At 42.7% G+C, this 18886-nt stretch overlaps 3 protein-coding genes across 4 annotated transcripts; 1 reads left to right on the top strand and 2 right to left on the bottom strand.

The window, feature by feature from the left end:
• Nucleotides 1-25: 25 nt before the first annotated feature.
• Nucleotides 26-5890, bottom strand: LOC128721753 (4-hydroxybutyrate coenzyme A transferase). 2 transcript variants are annotated; one of them, XM_053815537.1, is made up of 5 exons: nucleotides 5847-5890; nucleotides 5562-5786; nucleotides 1934-2731; nucleotides 1585-1851; nucleotides 26-1509 (listed from the first exon to the last, which is right to left on the bottom strand). In XM_053815537.1, the coding sequence occupies exons 2-5, from the start codon at nucleotides 5737-5739 to the stop codon at nucleotides 1322-1324; spliced, it is 1431 nt and encodes a 476-aa protein (XP_053671512.1). In that variant the 5' UTR covers nucleotides 5740-5786; nucleotides 5847-5890; the 3' UTR covers nucleotides 26-1321. The 2 variants fall into 2 exon arrangements, with proteins under 2 accessions (XP_053671512.1, XP_053671513.1); XM_053815538.1 differs by lacking the exons at nucleotides 5562-5786; nucleotides 5847-5890 and adding an exon at nucleotides 2791-2831 and having other exon boundaries at nucleotides 28-1509.
• Nucleotides 5891-7084: 1194 nt separating this feature from the next.
• On the top strand, nucleotides 7085-8942 carry LOC128721588 (uncharacterized). Its single transcript, XM_053815359.1, has 3 exons — nucleotides 7085-7132; nucleotides 7550-8239; nucleotides 8922-8942. Exons 1-3 carry the CDS (start codon nucleotides 7085-7087, stop codon nucleotides 8940-8942), a joined length of 759 nt encoding a protein of 252 aa, XP_053671334.1.
• On the bottom strand, nucleotides 8823-11540 carry LOC128730628 (dipeptidyl peptidase 3). The gene is made up of 4 exons (XM_053823705.1): nucleotides 11421-11540; nucleotides 11202-11354; nucleotides 10186-11080; nucleotides 8823-10111 (listed from the first exon to the last, which is right to left on the bottom strand). The coding sequence occupies exons 1-4, from the start codon at nucleotides 11538-11540 to the stop codon at nucleotides 9111-9113; spliced, it is 2169 nt and encodes a 722-aa protein (XP_053679680.1). The 3' UTR covers nucleotides 8823-9110.
• Nucleotides 11541-18886: the final 7346 nt, after the last annotated feature.

Raw genomic sequence — 18886 nt, 5'->3', positions numbered from 1 at the left:
CTTCACTTTTCCATGTTTACACACATAATTATATTTTAAATGGAAACTACGTTACAGATACATTCGTTGTGTTATGCGAATAGCATACCTTCAGGGTGCTTTGGATGTTTTTACGAAGTGAGAAACGCCAAGCTATCGCAGTAATGGTAGCTTTATTTGAAATTAAATTGTGAGGTCTCGACTGGCTCAACATTTGATCACGATTTGTTTATTGATTTTTGCTTCTACTTCAAAGGACTGAGTGATTGGATTTTGCTCAAAAATACAGCCGTTTATTATGCCGCATTTATTTAGTAGGCTTGCACACCCGCGTGCTATTGAATGAGATAGTTTGTTGTATGTTGATGTTGATTGTGGACTGTATCTTACTTACTCGCCCTTAGTCAACCTAATATCAACACTTTGTTTGCTCCGCTTGCTTTAGTGTGTGCTAATCCGCGTTAACGTCTGGTATAATGCAAAGATGCTGTGTCCTAATTAATCCTAATTTTCTATTCCATCGCATCGACGGCAGATTTTGTGAAACTACTGAATTAGTGGAACATTAAACAGTCCTACTTTTTTTTGCTTTTGCCTACCTTCCTCTAGAAGGACCAATTGATTAGCTAGCGACGTTAGTGACTCTTCACGTAACGATTAACACGATCCTATTAGCGGTCTATTCGTGAGTAACTTTGTACCCGCCATCGACGATCTCCACTGGCAGTTTTCTTTGTTGCATTCTAGGCATTGTGGTGTGATCGATTCTCCTGACGCACGCAAGCTTTCAACCCAATTTTGCAATGTGCACCAGTCCTTCCGATTGCTCGGTGGTGAACCGAGACATGTTGAAAAATATTGCCAGAGGACAGGCTTTTTTTTGGTTAAAATTAAATTGCTTTATTTGGTAATTTTGCTTAGCTTTGCGAATGGGATTTTTTTTCTTCGATTAACCCAGCAAAATTCTCCACTTTGTGGGATTCAAATGCTAGAGTGCCAAAATCATCACGAAACAGTACGTACACAAACATAATTATAATTATCAGAACGGAATATAAAAAAAAAAACAGATTAAAACGCAACTCCCCATTAGCTCCAACAGATAGGGATTGGGCAAATCATTAGCCTTCCCATGAAACGATATAGTGTAGGTCGTGTTCCAATAGTGACTAAGCTGCATACATTGCTTTTGAATTCTCGGTTACACCGTCGATGATAAATATCTCTCCCTTTGACCCTTTCGTGTTCGCTGTTACTTTTACTCGCGTCCCTAAAACCGATTGATATTTGCGGATCGTAGCACGGGGAAGGGTGCCATGTGCGTGTGTGTATGCCGTTCCGTTTAGTTCGGTGAGGGCATCGTTTTTAGTCGCTCGAAGGCAGCCTTCTCGAGGGCTTCGCGATGATCCGGGTGCGCGATTTGGATCAATCCGTACGCACGCTGACGCAAGCTGCGTCCGAACAGGTTGGCAATACCGTACTCGGTGACGACATAGTGGACATGGGCTCGTGACGTCACCACACCGGCGCCTGCAAATACGAACACGCAATTAGCTGTGATCTCTCAATCCGAAGTTTGGCAGTATGCCACAATCTATCACCTACCCGGCTTGAGGATTGGCGAAATCTTGCTCTGTCCCTTATTCGTGACAGAGGGCAGCGCGATAATCGGCTTGCCCTTGCCGTCGTAGCCCTCGGCGGCACCGCGAATAAAGTCAACCTGCCCACCGAAACCGGAGTACATACGCGTACCGATCGAATCCGCACACACCTGCCCGGTCAGGTCGACTTCGATGGCCGAGTTGATGGCCGTCATCTTAGGGTTCCGCGCGATGATGCCCACATTGTTGACGTAGTTGATCTCCAGCATTTCTGTTCAAAAGCAAGCGGATTAGTTCGCAACAGATGAACAGCCCGCTGTCAACGCGGTTGGCCACGCGTGCCCGATTCTTACCGATGAAGGGATTATTGTCGACAAAATCGTACAGCTTCTTGGTTCCGATCAGGAACGAACCAACGATGCGGCCCCGGTGGTACGACTTCTTATCATTCGTCACACAACCCTTCCGCACCAGGTCGACTACACCGCCCGCAAACATCTCCGAGTGGATACCGAGGTCCTTGTGGTTATGCAGCGCATTCAACACCGCGTCCGGGATGTTACCGATGCCCATCTGCAGCGTGGCACCATCCTCAACCAAGTTCTCCGCAATCAGCTTACCGATCTTGGTTTCGACGTCCGACATCGCGTGTCCTCCGTGCTCGGGCAGCGGAATGTCAACGTTGACCGCATAATCAAAGTGCGACTGATGGATGATGCTGTCACCGAACGTACGCGGCATTTGCTTGTTCACCTGCGCTATGATCACCTTCGAGTTCTCGAGTGCGGCACGAACACAATCGACGCTCGTACCCAGCGTGCAGTAACCGTGACTGTCTGGAGGTGATACGGACACGATGGCAACGTCCGGCTGGATGAGCTTGCGGCGGAACAGAAGCGGAATCTCGTGCAGGAAGATCGGCACAGCGTCACCCCGGCCATCGGCTACGGCCGTCCGTACGTTGCCACCCATGAAGAGTGACTTTGAACGGAACACGTCTTTGCATTCAGGCTTGCAGTAGGATGCTGGTCCCTCAGTGTGCATGTGAGTTACCGTGATGTCGCGTAGGTTATTGTCCATGCCATGCTTCGTCATCGCATCGAGCAGGTGGACCGGGGTCGCTGCGGCACCTTGCGCGAACACGACATCACCTAAAAAGTAAAAGCAAAAGAGGAGTTTTATTTGAAAATTGCGATTAACAATGGCTTACTTTAAGATTCCACAAAATTGGATAACAAATCCGAGCGAATCCTTCGTTTCTGCACAAATACCCACATCACCAAACAGAGTAATAGACCATAATGGTGTTTGGCTACGATAAACTCTATCTTATCTTTTCCTGATTGCTCCGCGAGACAAGGCTGTAAACATTCCCGGCCACCGTCTATCTGTGTTCGTTTATGGATGGATCCGAAATTTGATTAAAATCAGCACACTCTACAGAGCGTCAAACGAAATTTCGCCCCACCGTACTTCAGGCACATCGCACGGTTGATTTTTCGTACCCTTGGCCATGAATCTACAACGCCATTGGGCTTCAAAACGAGGAACAAACTTATGTTGTACCGTTTGTTCCGCTGATGTTACCAATTAGTACCTCCCAAGGACTACCAGCTGAGCAGAATAGAATTGGAATAGGTTAGGTTGCGAACGTCGGAGTGAATTTCTGTTTCCCGTCCATTATACGCAGTACATGTCTCTCCCCGTGTGTATCGAGTAATATAGCCTACTAAGCATGAGTTTTGCTGGAAACCACTGTTAGCTATCATTTTGCTATGGCATTACGCTCGTTAATCTACCGTGATGGAGCTAAAACAACTTCACGTAGCCAGTTTGTGACAAGCATGAAAATATTCTGACTTGGCATTCTATCGTCGGATCAGTTTATCGCACGTCTGAAAGTGACCTCTCTCTGGAGTTTGTGATGCTTTCGGACCGCCGGTTTGGATCAAAACTAGCATAAGAGACTGATTTTCTACCCATGCCAACTGAGACCCGAAGACATTGTCGTTGAATAATTAAACAAAATTCTTCGGAGAAGCAGGAAAGCAATGGGAGTAGCGCATGGTCAAGCGGATGAACGGATCGTGTGTGCGTGCAGCAATACAAACGCATTCGTATGCCTTTTCCCAAACAAATGCAACTCGTAATGAAACGATGCGGATTGCATTGCATGTGACCGCTGGTTGAATTAAAATGAGAAGGCTCCATTTGATGACCAGAAAGGCCGTGAGTGGGTCAACTAGTCAACGGGAGATATCGTAATGATTGCAGCCCTTGGATCGCGACCGAAATGGGCACACTAACGAGTGATCAAATAGTAAAATTTACGGATTGACGTAGATGAACTTCAAGCAGGGACAATTGGACCGTTGAATGTTTGATGTGATAATTTCGATGCTTCGTATTTCGTTCGCTATACTGTTTTACTATCTCCGTTTGAGCAAATGCAACTTGGAAACGAAAACTGGTTTCGATATTATTCTTTTTTTAGTACACCTTATTCACATGGCACGATTTGCTAGACGGGTTCTCTCACGTTCGCGTCTCGAACCAAACCTTGAAACCGGATTGGTAACATACCGAAGCAACAACAAAAAAAGATAAGGGGAGGAAAAGCAATCACGTTCTTTGGTTCTATTCCTGGCCCATCCAAAACTGGGGTCGCGACACCACTGTGCGTCAAGGGCAAGGAAGCATTCCCGATCACATTTGACCCATAATAGTCTCCTCCCACATGTTTATGCAATGTGTAGGTGTGATTTTTTTTTAATTTTAAACCTACTCCTGGCTCATATTCTCGTTACATTGACCTTCGTGGGACGCAGGATTGCGGCGCTTTTATCTTTTCTACATGCATCAGGCACCATCTGGCAGTTTTTCGTATTCCGGAGCCGCTTCCGGTGTGCGAATTGGTTTGGATAAGGGTAAGCAAACAGGCGCCTCTCTGATAAATAACTCTCCTGTACGTGGGTGTCAATTGAATTGTCCTGCAATTAGAGTCCCCCACGTGAATTATGCTCGAGTTAGCGCCTGGCCTGGCGGCACTTAACGCGATTTGCATGCTATTCTGCGCTACCCGAGTGTGCGAATTGAGTTTTACGTATAGCGTGCGTGATAATTGCGACGCGTAAAAGGCTGCATTGAAGACATTGCATTTGTCGTCGAAGCATATAAAGGATTGTACTAACGATTTCTTCGAAACTAGCAGAAAAGTCCGGGAAGATGTGTCAACATCACAGCAAGCTATACAAACGCATCATCTCCCTTGGCTACAGGAAACAAACACGCGCAGCGAGGTTCGACCAAAGTCCAAATTCATTGCTAATCGCACTCCAAGCGATGTTGGTGCTATAACTGCCGGAGGACGAACACCAACATTGGACTCTGTTTCCGCGTACTAAAAAGAGCACGGATTTGTATAAAGGAAAGAGTACAACATCTCGACGACGGCCTTCGACTGCTGATAATAATTTGAAATGGTGATACGAAGGACAAGGCTTACACATGCATTACACACAAATCTCGAGGAGAATCTACATCAACAATGGTCATTGACACCACCGAAATTCGGCCAAGTCCGATAGGCATAAACTGTTGATGGATGAAAGTGAAAATGATGTTGATAAATTTGGGAAACTCTCGCCGCGGGGAGGTCGATGGCATTGGTATAGGTAGGTGGCAGTAATATCGTGGTAGTACGTCATTCGTACGCACGGCTTCGAAATCATAGCAGGCGAAATAAACACGGCGTTGCGTAACGGCGCCCGATTAATTCATACGGATCCGACGCAGTTCGCGAACGAATGTGGGTTGGCCTTCGGTTGCCTACGTCCCTAACGTCTCATCACCGTCAATTGCGGAACGCATCCCCCCCTCCCCCCTCCCCAGTCTGCTAAACGAGTTTGTCACGAACTGATTTGCTTTTGACCTCTTCTTCCGTCGTGTTTTCGACTCTTCCACCGTGACATACTGATTTACCTGATTTGATGACTTTAACCGCTTCCTCCGCCGTCGTGTACTTCGGCTCGCGTTCCAGCGGCTGGGATATTTGGTTCGAGTAGGTGAAGAAAGTGTTTTTCTGCGCCCCGGCTAGAAGTTGGCGGGAGGATTTGCCGGCTAGCCACCGGGGGGCCAATCGAAGCGCGAAAGACGACATGGTAACTTCACGGGTTTCTTTCTTAAATTGCTCACTGTTGACCGGCACTACGGTGAAAACACGTTAAATAAAGCTGGGACGAGCTTTGCTGCGATGTTGATGCTCACAATACACTACGCCCTCGGCTGCGAGTCTCGGGTTGTGCTGGTTCTTCTACGTGTGACGGCGTTATTCTCAGCCCCGCATTGCCGTCGTAGGCAACAAACTCAAATAGCTACATGGGCAATGCAGCAGCCCTGGCGAGGAACTGTCAGAATACGGGTACCTGAGAGTGATTGAAAACAGTGGGCTATCCTGCGAACATTAACACGATTTGAATTAATTTTTTGTATTTTTAAATAAACAAACATTATAATCTTCGATAATAAAACGGTATTTAGTAAAGAAGGTCATTTGAACATCAATGTAAATTTATTTGTTATATATTTAATTGGTTTATTTTTAATTCAAAATATCCCCACAATGATTTAATGTTTAGGTTACAGAAAATCTAAAAAAATTTACAGAAAATTCCCGTGAAATCCCTGGAAATCTTTCGAGAACCTCTCTGTATGTCCCTGAACACATCCCACACTTTGAGACAACTATCCGGGAATAACAAGCAAAACCTGTTCCAAAACTTTTAGGAAGTTTATTGGAAGTTACCAAAAACTGCCGAGGCATAGTGTAGAATGTATACAAAGTCTTCGATTTCAAAGGACTACTGGAATTAATCAATGGAAATTCTTATGGGAACCCTAGATTTTTGTGGCTTATTTTCGGGATTTTAAGTTAAGTACAAAAAAAAGTTTTAGTGTTTATTTTGGGAACTCAAGTGTTCCTCATGGATATCTGATCAAATCTCAGTATTCCTCTAAAAAGGCTTATAGGAAGTTCATAAATGCAATAAATACAACAACGTATTTTGGGGAAGCTTTACTGGAGTTTCTCGAGTGGTTTATGGGAGTAGCTGAGACGAAACTCGAAGTAAAATTTGCATTTTACTATACTTTTGCATACAATTTGAAAGAGCAGCACTCTAGGCCACGTGTCTCAGTATTTAAAGCGTAGGAATGATCAATTTGATGCTTTACAAATGGTTGTCAAACATTAATTACATCGATGCACAGAATTGACCCCGCAACCCATCGATATTAACGATTTTTGATGATACTTTTGTTGAATATAATAAAAAGTGTAACTAGCGTAATAGTTGGCGTTATTTTTTACCAATATAAATAAAGAAGTGCAACATGCACACACATGTGAATCTGGTCAATTTTCTTGAATTATCGGACTGGTTGTTTATCATCATTGAATCAGTAAAAAGATGGGACGTTAGCAGAACGCAGCCAAATGCATCTCAATGACACTCGAAACGTCATCTACCGCATATGCCTGGGGCGGCACCAGCGTAACGGTTTCCTTGCATTTTACTTGGCTAAGCGCACTGAACGTAGAACGTCCTTATTCGCAGACAATTACAGCAGAACGTCCTTAATCGCAGTCTTCGACCGACGGTCATGATATCACTGTAGAATGATCATCATTGTCATACTGTGATAATTAACTACATTTTTGCTATCGCAGATGTGATCATCAGCACATGTTTGCAACAGTTATTACAAAATGCATACAAAACTGATTTTATTTGGTGTATTTATTATTTGTGTGGTATGTTGCACCGCAAACACCAAGCTGCATTTTAGCAAAAATTCTCTGGCGTCTTTCGAAGAAAAGGGTAAAAAACATCTTCAGGTTAGTAAAACTCATAATCGAATACAGTAAAAGTTGGGTAAATAACTATCACCTTTTTTATCAGTCTTTAAAGGAAAAAACCATTCTTCCCCAGTATGGAGCATGTTGGATGGAGGCGCTGGATTTCTTGCAGGACGGTTGCAGGCTACTCTCAGATTCGGTACATATTGATATTGCTCTTCGTTTCACCAACTGTTTCATGATAATGTCGGGCCAAGGAACAACGCTCGAGTGCCATTCCGAAAGAACTGAAGCTCTGAAACGGCTTTGCATGAGCGAAATGTCTGACCGAAATTTTGCCGTCTATACCGAGTTCTTCACGCAAGCACAAAGCATGTGTTATTTTCTACAAAATCTTGCATGGCATCACGAGACGGAAAAAATGATAAATCGATTGTTCACGTTTTCCCAAGCAGCTACCGAGCAGTTAGAAACGGTGTACGGTCTGCAGAATGTGCTTTTGCAGAAGTTACACGAGCAATACAATATTCAAGCAGAACTGTTGATCCTCGGTCGAAATTTGTCACTTACACTGGAAGGATCTAAATCGTCGCTTGAAACACTAACCTACGATCTGAAACAATCCACCGTACAACATTCGCTAGTGCTAGAGGAGCTATTTCACGAGTTCCATCAGTTGCATCGCTGGATTGTTGGTCGTTATGCATTTGTGGATGGATTAATATTTTACTTTTCGTATCTTACTTTTCTCTTGATATTAACATCTATTAAACGAACTGCCAGTGCAAGAGGCCTGCTCTTGGTAGTTTTTTTACTGTGCATGTGTGTCGAGTTATTTCTATATAAGCATAAAATTGTAAGCGATACAATCTCTCTTGACTACTATCGGTGGTTTATGCGACAATTAAGTTTGGCTTGTTCCTTAATTGCTCTTTTTTATCAAGCTTATAGGTTTAAACATTTTCCTATACATGCACTTGAAGAAATTAGAGAACAAAATCAACACATTCTGGAATACCTCAAGCTGCTTAACTTACATCCTGTTAACATTTTGAATACGGATTATCCGCATGAAAGTTTATCTACTTATGTTTTCGGCAATCCAAAACGCCCTGAAGGGCACTCTGAAAACTATGTGATTAAGCTAAAGAACGTAAAAGAGAGTGACAAAAAAACGAACAAAATGTTTTTGCGATCAGCGAGTCAAACGACTCGGCTAACATCTTCAAAACAAAGAGAACCTTCTCTAGCGTAATAATTTGAAAACCTTAACCACGGTCAGCTTGAGAAAAAACTGCCTTTCCAAAGGATGCCCAATCCATGTATCAAAAATCATCACTATTTATTTATTCAATATTTTAAACTTGTGCTAGTAATTTATTCTTGATCTAAGTTATTTAAATCAGCCGCTTACAAGAAAAATACCCAGATGAAAACATTCCAAATTGACCTAACATAATATGCCATAATATTGAATAGTTCAGCACTCGGACGAAGTTAGCTAAGACGCTAATAACTCAATCAAGTTTGGTAGTATATACTAAGGTAATTTTTTTACCTACAACACTAAAATAATACCATTTCTAATACATTTACATAACAAATTCATGTGTTTTTTTATTCAAGTGAGGCCATCGTATCTTAATGTTAATCATGTAGCTTAACATATGTGGCTAATACAGTCCCTCAAAATAATGTTTATCGGCCTCGTAAATGCGCTCTAGCACCTCGTCGACTTTAACGTCAGGGAAGCGTTCCGTCCACGATTGAATGTAGCCTTCAAAATTGGCTTCATACGTCTTGAGTACCATCTTGCCGGTATCTGCATCTAACATTGTGTTACCCAAAAGGAAAATCATTCTTGGTTTTTTGTGCAGCAGCACAATATTGCGCCACTTAGCCCATGGATGGGAGCCTTCTTCCGAGACCTCTGAGTAGTGATTATACATCTCAGTTGCTGCCGTAACGTTGCCGGTAGATTTGTAGAACTGCAATTTCAGTAAAAACTGTCGAATTGCTTCTTTTCCTACCGTCTCAATTTTGCTGCGATCGAACTTCAACAATAGATTTTGGTCCTTCTCTGTTTCTTCTACGATAACCAATCCTTCTCCTGCTTCCAAAAGCACCTTCATGATAACGAACCGAGCTTGATAGTGCGCCTGCAGCCATGTCTTTAGCGTCGGATTGTACAGCTCTAAAGACACACCGACACCACCCCAAACAAGAAGCAGCCAGTTGACATAGATAATGTTTTGGATTTCTTGTTCATCCGTGTGGCCAAAAATTTTCAAGATTTCACGATCCAGACTCAGATAGAGCCCAACAGCTTCGGCGCGGCATTCTTCGTACGAAGAGCCAAGCGATTTAAACTTCGAATCGTAAGTTTCGCCGGTTTCGTACCAGCAATCAACAGGTTCCCCAGTTAGCGGGTTTTTCAACTTTTTTATGTCGAAGTTATATTCGCCTGCTTCGGACAAACGCAAAAGCTTTCCGCTCCCATGACCGAGAAGTTCGTGGAGACCCACTTGAACAGCGAAGGCAGCTCCCTTGTACTTCTTCATCAGAGCCTGATCTTCCTCAGACAAGAAAGGTATCGAATCCGTTTTGTTTGTATTGGCAAGCACGTTGCCAAGGGCTACATTCTTAAATCCTTCATCTTGACGAATTTCGTCGTCTGCAAATGGAAAATACGATAATTGATGACATTTTTATTTATAATATATTTCTCCTCAGTATTTTAATACTTACAATTCGGAATGTTGATACCACATGGTATACCCGATCCGGCAAATGTTAGTATATCCAGCGAAGTGAAATCCGGTTTTAAATAGAAATCTTTTTCATAGTCTTCACCCCAGGGCAACAGTTTGATAAAGTTTTCGGCATTCGAAACCAGAGTACCAAATTTAGCTGACATTTCCTTGTTTACCATAGCTACGAAACCCTCGAATTCTCCTCGCTGTCCCACCGGATCACGGTATGTTTCGATAAAACCAATGTAGGTTTCAATTACTGGTCCCTTGTCCTTGATCCAGTATCTAGAACCGGACTTGTGAGCATCTAGGCTACCTTCGCGGAAGCTCTTGACGTATTCTTCAATCATATTCTTTTGATTGTCGTTAGCACAATGCTTCTTCGCTTCCTCCAACCAGTCAGCCACCATTTGCATCAGCTCCTTGTAATCGCCTCGCGTAATTTTAAAAATGCATCCTTCAAATTCTTCTGGATCTTGAGTAAGGCCCTTTTTTTCGCCATCTTCGCTCGAAGCGAGCTTAATATCGTAAACCGTTTTTCCATTCTGAACCGTTTTGAATGTACGGCAAATATATGCCTCAAACTTATGCTTTTTCATCCATTTGCTGATCAATTCAGTATCATCATGAGTAACATTGCTCGAGAAATAAGTAGTTACCCCGACATCACACAGGCCCAGTGTTTTCGTGCGATCCGTCAATAGAAAAATAGGCACCTTAATGCGCTTCCAAAGCGATTCAATCAGCTCCGTATCTGCCTTGTAGGCGGCTGAGCATTTGATGATAAGTTCGAGCTTCTCCTCGTCAATATTTGGCACGATCTTGCTATCACCCATGCCCTTGTAGTTACCAGCATTTGCCAGAAAGCCACAAGCGTACACAAGAAATGCCTAGATTCAGCAACAAATAAAACAAATCCGACAACGGCTGTTAGTATTTACAACTGCTCCAGACAGGTAAACTGAGCAGATAAGATAACTGCAGTTTCTTCTTAATTTGGCAAATACTTACGGTAAATTCATCTACTGATATCCCAGAAGCAAGGGCAGCTTGTTTCAAATTGTCTACGGTTTCGGCTAAAAAAATCCGATGTAATAACGAAAAAATAAGTGGCGATTCTGGACTCGATTGCACCAGGGCTATCAATCCACCAACCCACGAGGCCTGTAAAACAACAATGTGAAATAGCATGTTAACCAACAGTAACATCTACTTTGACACGATTCTTACCTTGCTAAAAAAATGAGCATATTGTTTCTCCTTCTCGGTCAGATTATTGAATGCGCTAGCACATTCAAGCTCCACGATCGGCTGCGTATTAGGCAGAACATACTGCGCTTTATCAGACATATTTTATAAACGTCGATCTTTTCCACTTTCTCAACAATGTTGCTACACTAGCGTAGACCCAAAGTAGGCAGAACAGAAAACTGTGTCACAAAAAGCTTCACAACACTACTGAAGGAGTACTTCGGATAGTATATGGCGCTAGAGAAATGTTAAGAACGATTGTGATGAGTAAGCAATCACTGGTTGGTGTTTTTTTTTTACGAAACCGGCAATTGTCATTCCATCATGCTGACAGTGCGTCTCATTGACATTTGTAGCTGACGCCGGTAACTATCAGTACGCTCAAGACGCTCGCACGCTTTACTCTTATGGCGCGTGTCCACCATTCGGACCAAGCTAGAAGAATGAGCGACCAATTTGTGTTTTCCAGAGTCGTTGACCTACGCTATCGGACATCGTCGGACACGGCGAGCTGTCTCGATGAAAGTTTAAAATGTAAACAGTTTTGAACGGGACTGTATTTACAATAACACTATTATTTCATAGCAAAAGGAGATATTTAATTGAAATTTTTTAGATTTGTTTTTAAATAGAAAAACGAATGTTTGAATTTTTTTCAAATGACATGTTACACTATTTTTTTCTTACTACTATATTAATTAAATTATTTTGTGACTTTGCATTCGTGAAAAATAATATAATTTATCCGATCAGTTAGTTTAAATATAACGAAACGTTTCGCAATTGCATACATACAGGCGTTAGAATACATGAAAAAACTTATTTAAGGATTTTTAATATGAAAAAGGGCATAAATTATCAAAAACTGATCATATATCGTTTGCAGTAAAATCAAATTGTACTTTTCAATCAAATTTTGTGGTAAATAATGGCGCTTGACTTTAATCCTGGTGCTTGCATGGGAGTGGCCACTGTGCTTTGGTGTTAAGCAGCCGTACATTTCCATTACATTTTGTTCAATAGAATCCACATTGCGGTAAGTAGTAATCTTGGGCATTTTGGAATCCAAGCGTGGAGATGCTCCTTATTTTCCACTTCCACCAATAGTATTTCTATGGCTGCAAGGAAAACGGAAAATGATTACGATTTATGAGTGTTATAACAGGTTCATGCATGATTCTTGAAATTACGATGAGCGCAGCACTATGGAATGACAATTGCCGGTTTTATAAAAAAAACACCAACCAGTGTTTGGTTATTATTAAAATTATACAATGTATAAAATAATTATGAAAACAATTGAAGAGAAATTTAAGAATATACTTTAAAAATGCATTGGAAAATATACAAAACAAATTTCATTATACTTGTCAAACAATTTGCATGGATTTTTAACACAGAGAGTATAGCTGATATGATTAGAAATTACATTACACTATGAATTACAGCTATTAGCAACACACGAAGAACATTATTTGAAGAAAACGAAATTTTCAAAAATTTTAAATTTTTCATACATCTTCTGATTTTTCCCCAAATCGTATGCAAATATTATAAACTGTACATGAAAAATCGAGAAAAAGAGGTGATTTTGTATACAAAAATCTATGAAAGAAAAATCCTGATATTCCAATCACCTATCTATGCACAGTGGGCAATAGCTGGGATAAAAGTAAAAAACAAATTGTCCGCTCAGTTCCACCATCATGATCCAGGTCTAGTTGGGCTACTAACTACCGATATCATCCCGAAGGATGCACTTGTCTACTTCGGTATAATCTCGGACGGTGTTCATACGCATCTGGCTGCTCTGCGCATTGCTTATAAAACCCATCCCCATGGGTTGATCTTGGTGACGGACGCGATATCGGCTATGGGATTGGCTGAGGGCCGTCATCGTATTGGTCAAATGGAAATTGAAATTCGTGCTGGACGAGCATACGTTGCCGGTACGGACACACTTTGCGGTAGCATTGCACCAATGGATGAATGCATTCGTTTCTTCAAAAAAGCTTCTAGTAAGGATGTATGCTAACAATTATTTCAGCTTTATAAAGACAATGTTCTTTCCTCTATCTTAGGTTGCTCTATTGAATACGCATTAGAAGCTGCTTCGCTTCATCCTGCTCGTTGTTTAGGCATCGAGAATCAAAAGGGAACTTTGGAGTATGGAGCAGATGCCGATTTTGTGCTACTTGATGAGGATCTGAAAGTTAAATCAACTTGGATCGCAGGGAAATGTGTTTATCAAAGAGATGTGATTATTTCAAATGGTTTATAACAACTTGTTTAAGACATGTTTAAACAAATAGGTTAGCTCAACGGTGTCTTGTTTATATTTATTCAACTAGTAAATAAAATCATGTGACTTGCAAATCGAAGAAATCAGTAGTTAAATTGATTAGAGTAATAAAGTTCCTACGTTTTTATTTTAACCAGACATAATTTCAAGGATGCCTATCAGTATTCAAACGTTATTCGTTTAGAATGGATAAATCTCGGCATTTCAAAATTTCCGGAACCCACGTTGGTCTCTGAACTGTGTAAAAAATCCGTTGGCTTATGTTATGAGGTGAGGTGGCTTGTATAGCAAATACTATTTTCGTTTCGGACGGAAATGAATGCGTTGCTGCTGAAGAAGCTATACGTTATGGGCGTAATTCCGACAAAGTGGGATCTGGAGAATGCGAACAAGATCAGCGCATCGTCGTTCTGATGACGGAGACTTTTGTTCGTGCTGGTGCGTAACAAGATGTCGGAAAACGTGTCCCATACGGCCAAGATGGTCGAGCATGGCCACGTGCGCGTTGGTGAAATTGAAATTGGTGTGAAAAGATCTTACGTTTTAGTGCCGCGCACGAAAGAAGCGCCTGTTTTGAAAATATCCATTATATATGTTCATTTCTAGTCAGCCTTCGGAATCAATATCTAAACAATCTTTCTATAAAAAAATAACTGTTAAAATTTGTGATATTTTTCAGTATATTTGAGTCAGTTAATATGATGTATTTCGACTTCAAATCACTGCAAGTAATAATTCTTCACCAATTCCATAAAATAAACGTATAGTTGTTACGTCCCTTTGAATACCTTTTGCATTGCCATCTACATCTTTTCGGGGTCCATACCCTACTAGTTATGATGTTAGATTCTCGTTGATCCTTTCTGAACATTAATTTGTTTGTTGTTGTTGTAATTTGTCATTAATAGCTGTTGTCTCTCTTCAATTATAATTGATTTTAAAAATTGATCAATTGCACTCTGCCTCTCTTTGTCTCTCTCTGTCACAGTCTGTCTCTCTATGCCTCTCTTTGTCTCTCTCTGTCTCTCATTGTCTCTCCATATCTCAGGATATCTGGCTAACCATACAGCTCAGCTAGCTCGTCGTCGGTGAAACAATGCATCCTAGCTGTTTTACGTCTCGTAGGATGCCAAGACAAAATGTACAGCCGCCCCTGACATGGGTAACAGACGCTGGTTCGCGCCGCTCCTAACCTGGAGAACAGACGCTCAGGGATGAACTACTTGCTAGTACCAGTCTAATCCCCCTCTCAATTCAGCCTTATCGTCCATCCGCCCAAGGGGGTGGGTTTCCCCGTATACCCAAGCTTGGATATTTAGACGACAAGTTACCGTTCTGTACGTCGCGGACGTATTGAGTAGGAGTTGGGGAGGAGAGCCTATAGTAGCCTTCAGGAGGCGTCGGATCCAACCCTTTAAAGAACAAAAAATTATTATGCCTGCGTGCGTGTATGCGTCTGTGTCTGTGTCTCTCTATCTGTATCTCGCTTTGTCCTTCTGTTTGTATGTGTGTGCGTGCGTGCGTGCGTCTATCCCTCTGTGCCTCTGTGTATCTGTGCCTCAGTGCATCGGTGGCTCGGCATCCGTGCATCAGTCGATCAGTGCCTCTCTGCTATCTGTGGACATCAGTCGATCAGTGCCGCTGTACATCTATGCATCAGTTTTACTATACCAGTGTACAATCCAGTGCACCCGATACCTCTGTGAAACTGTGCCTCTATGCATCGGTGCTCCTGTTCTCTGTGCCTCTATGCAACTGTGCTCCTGTATCTCTGTGCCTCTCGTGCGTCTACGCTACTGTGCCTCTGTGCATGTGTGTATCTGTGCCTCAGTGCATCGGTGGCTCGGCATCCGTGCATCAGTCGATCAGTGCCTCTCTGCTATCTGTGGACATCAGTCGATCAGTGCCGCTGTACATCTATGCATCAGTTTTACTATACCAGTGTACAATCCAGTGCACCCGATACCTCTGTGAAACTGTGCCTCTATGCATCGGTGCTCCTGTTCTCTGTGCCTCTATGCAACTGTGCTCCTGTATCTCTGTGCCTCTCGTGCGTCTACGCTACTGTGCCTCTGTGCATGTGTGTATCTGTGCCTCAGTGCATCGGTGGCTCGGCATCCGTGCATCAGTCGATCAGTGCCTCTCTGCTATCTGTGGACATCAGTCGATCAGTGCCGCTGTACATCTATGCATCAGTTTTACTATACCAGTGTACAATCCAGTGCACCCGATACCTCTGTGAAACTGTGCCTCTATGCATCGGTGCTCCTGTTCTCTGTGCCTCTATGCAACTGTGCTCCTGTATCTCTGTGCCTCTCGTGCGTCTACGCTACTGTGCCTCTGTGCATGTGTGTATCTGTGCCTCAGTGCATCGGTGGCTCGGCATCCGTGCATCAGTCGATCAGTGCCTCTCTGCTATCTGTGGACATCAGTCGATCAGTGCCGCTGTACATCTATGCATCAGTTTTACTATACCAGTGTACAATCCAGTGCACCCGATACCTCTGTGAAACTGTGCCTCTATGCATCGGTGCTCCTGTTCTCTGTGCCTCTATGCAACTGTGCTCCTGTATCTCTGTGCCTCTCGTGCGTCTACGCTACTGTGCCTCTGTGCTTTAGTGCTCCTGTGCCTCTGTCTCTCTCTGTATGTGTGTGCGTACGTGCGTCTGTGCATCTAGGCATCTGTGGAAGCGCAAGCATCCATGAGCAAAAGCGCTCGTGAAAAAAAAAACAAACTATGGAACGCTATTCGCTCTTTTACTCATTCAAACCCTCATGCGATGTAACGCCTGGAAGCGCAAGCATCAATGAGCAAAAGCGCTCGTGAAAAAAAACAAACTAAGTAACGCTATTGTTCGCCCTTTTACTCATTCAAACCCTCATGCGATGTAACGCCTGGAAGCGCAAGCATCAATGAGCAAAAGCGCTCGTGAAAAAAACAAACTATGGAACGTTATTGTTCCCTATTTTACTCATTCAAACCCTCATGCGATGTAACGCCTGGAAGCGCAAGCATCAATGAGCAAAAGCGCTCGTGAAAAAAACAAACTATGAAACGCTATTGTTCCCTATTTTACTCATTCAAACCCTCATGCGATGTAACGCCTGGAAGCGCAAGCATCAATGAGCAAAAGCGCTCGTGAAAAAACAAACTATGGAACGTTATTGTTCGCTCCTTTACTCCCTCAAACCCTCATGCGATGTAACGACTGGAAGCGCAAGCATTAATGAGCAAAAGCACTCGTGAAAAAAAAACAAACTATGGAACGTTATTGTTCCCTATTTTACTCATTCAAACCCTCATGCGATGTAACGCCTGGAAGCGCAAGCATCAATGAGCAAAAGCGCTCGTGAAAAAAAAACAAACTAAGTAACGCTATTGTTCGCCCTTTTACTCATTCAAACCCTCATGCGATGTAACGCCTGGAAGCGCAAGCATCAATGAGCAAAAGCGCTCGTGAAAAAAACAAACTATGGAACGTTATTGTTCGCTCCTTTACTCCCTCAAACCCTCATGCGATGTAACGACTGGAAGCGCAAGCATTAATGAGCAAAAGCACTCGTGAAAAAAACAAACTATGGAACGTTATTGTTCCTTATTTTACTCATTCAAACCCTCATGCGATGTAACGCCTGGAAGCGCAAGCATCAATGAGCAAAAGCGCTCGTGAAAAAAACAAACTATGGAACGTTATTGTTCGCTCCTTTACTCCCTCAAACCCTCATGCAATGTAACGACTGGAAGCGCAAGCATCAATGAGCAAAAGCGCTCGTGAAAAAAACAAACTATGGAACGTTATTGTTCCCTATTTTACTCATTCAAACCCTCATGCGATGTAACGCCTGGAAGCGCAAGCATCAATGAGCAAAAGCGCTCGTGAAAAAAACAAACTATGAAACGCTATTGTTCCCTATTTTACTCATTCAAACCCTCATGCGATGTAACGCCTGGAAGCGCAAGCATCAATGAGCAAAAGCGCTCGTGAAAAAAACAAACTATGGAACGTTATTGTTCGCTCCTTTACTCCCTCAAACCCTCATGCGATGTAACGACTGGAAGCGCAAGCATCAATGAGCAAAAGCACTCGTGAGAAAAACAAACTATGGAACGTTATTGTTCCCTATTTTACTCATTCAAACCCTCATGCGATGTAACGCCTGGAAGCGCAAGCATCAATGAGCAAAAGCGCCCGTGAAAAAAACAAACTAAGTAACGCTATTGTTCGCCCTTTTGCTCCCTCAAACCCTCATGCGATGTAACGCCTGGAAGCGCAAGCATCAATGAGCAAAAGCGCTCGTGAAAAAAACAAACTATGCAACGTTATTGTTCCCTATTTTACTCATTCAAACCCTCATGCGATGTAACGCCTGGAAGCGCAAGCATCAATGAGCAAAAGCGCTCGTGAAAAAAACAAACTATGGAACGTTATTGTTCGCTCCTTTACTCCCTCAAACCCTCATGCGATGTAACGCCTGGAAGCGCAAGCATCAATGAGCAAAAGCACTCGTGAAAAAAACAAACTATGGAACGTTATTGTTCCCTATTTTACTCATTCAAACCCTCATGCGATGTAACGCCTGGAAGCGCAAGCATCAATGAGCAAAAGCGCTCGTGAAAAAAACAAACTATGGAACGTTATTGTTCGCTCCTTTACTCCCTCAAACCCTCATGCGATGTAACGCCTGGAAGCGCAAGCATCAATGAGCAAAAGCGCTCGTGAAAAAAACAAACTATGAAACGCTATTGTTCCCTATTTTACTCATTCAAACCCTCATGCGATGTAACGCCTGGAAGCGCAAGCATCAATGAGCAAAAGCGCCCGTGAAAAAAACAAACTAAGTAACGCTATTGTTCGCCCTTTTGCTCCCTCAAACCCTCATGCGATGTAACGCCTGGAAGCGCAAGCATCAATGAGCAAAAGCGCTCGTGAAAAAAACAAACTATGGAACGTTATTGTTCCCTATTTTACTCATTCAAACCCTCATGCGATGTAACGCCTGGAAGCGCAAGCATCAATGAGCAAAAGCGCCCGTGAAAAAAACAAACTAAGTAACGCTATTGTTCGCCCTTTTGCTCCCTCAAACCCTCATGCGATGTAACGCCTGGAAGCGCAAGCATCAATGAGCAAAAGCGCTCGTGAAA

The sequence above is a fragment of the Anopheles nili genome, chromosome 2 (genome assembly GCF_943737925.1).
Source record: "Anopheles nili chromosome 2, idAnoNiliSN_F5_01, whole genome shotgun sequence".
NCBI lineage: Eukaryota > Metazoa > Arthropoda > Insecta > Diptera > Culicidae > Anopheles > Anopheles nili.
Note: the sequence above shows the minus strand (reverse complement) of the source record. Positions and strands in the feature narration are given on the sequence as shown.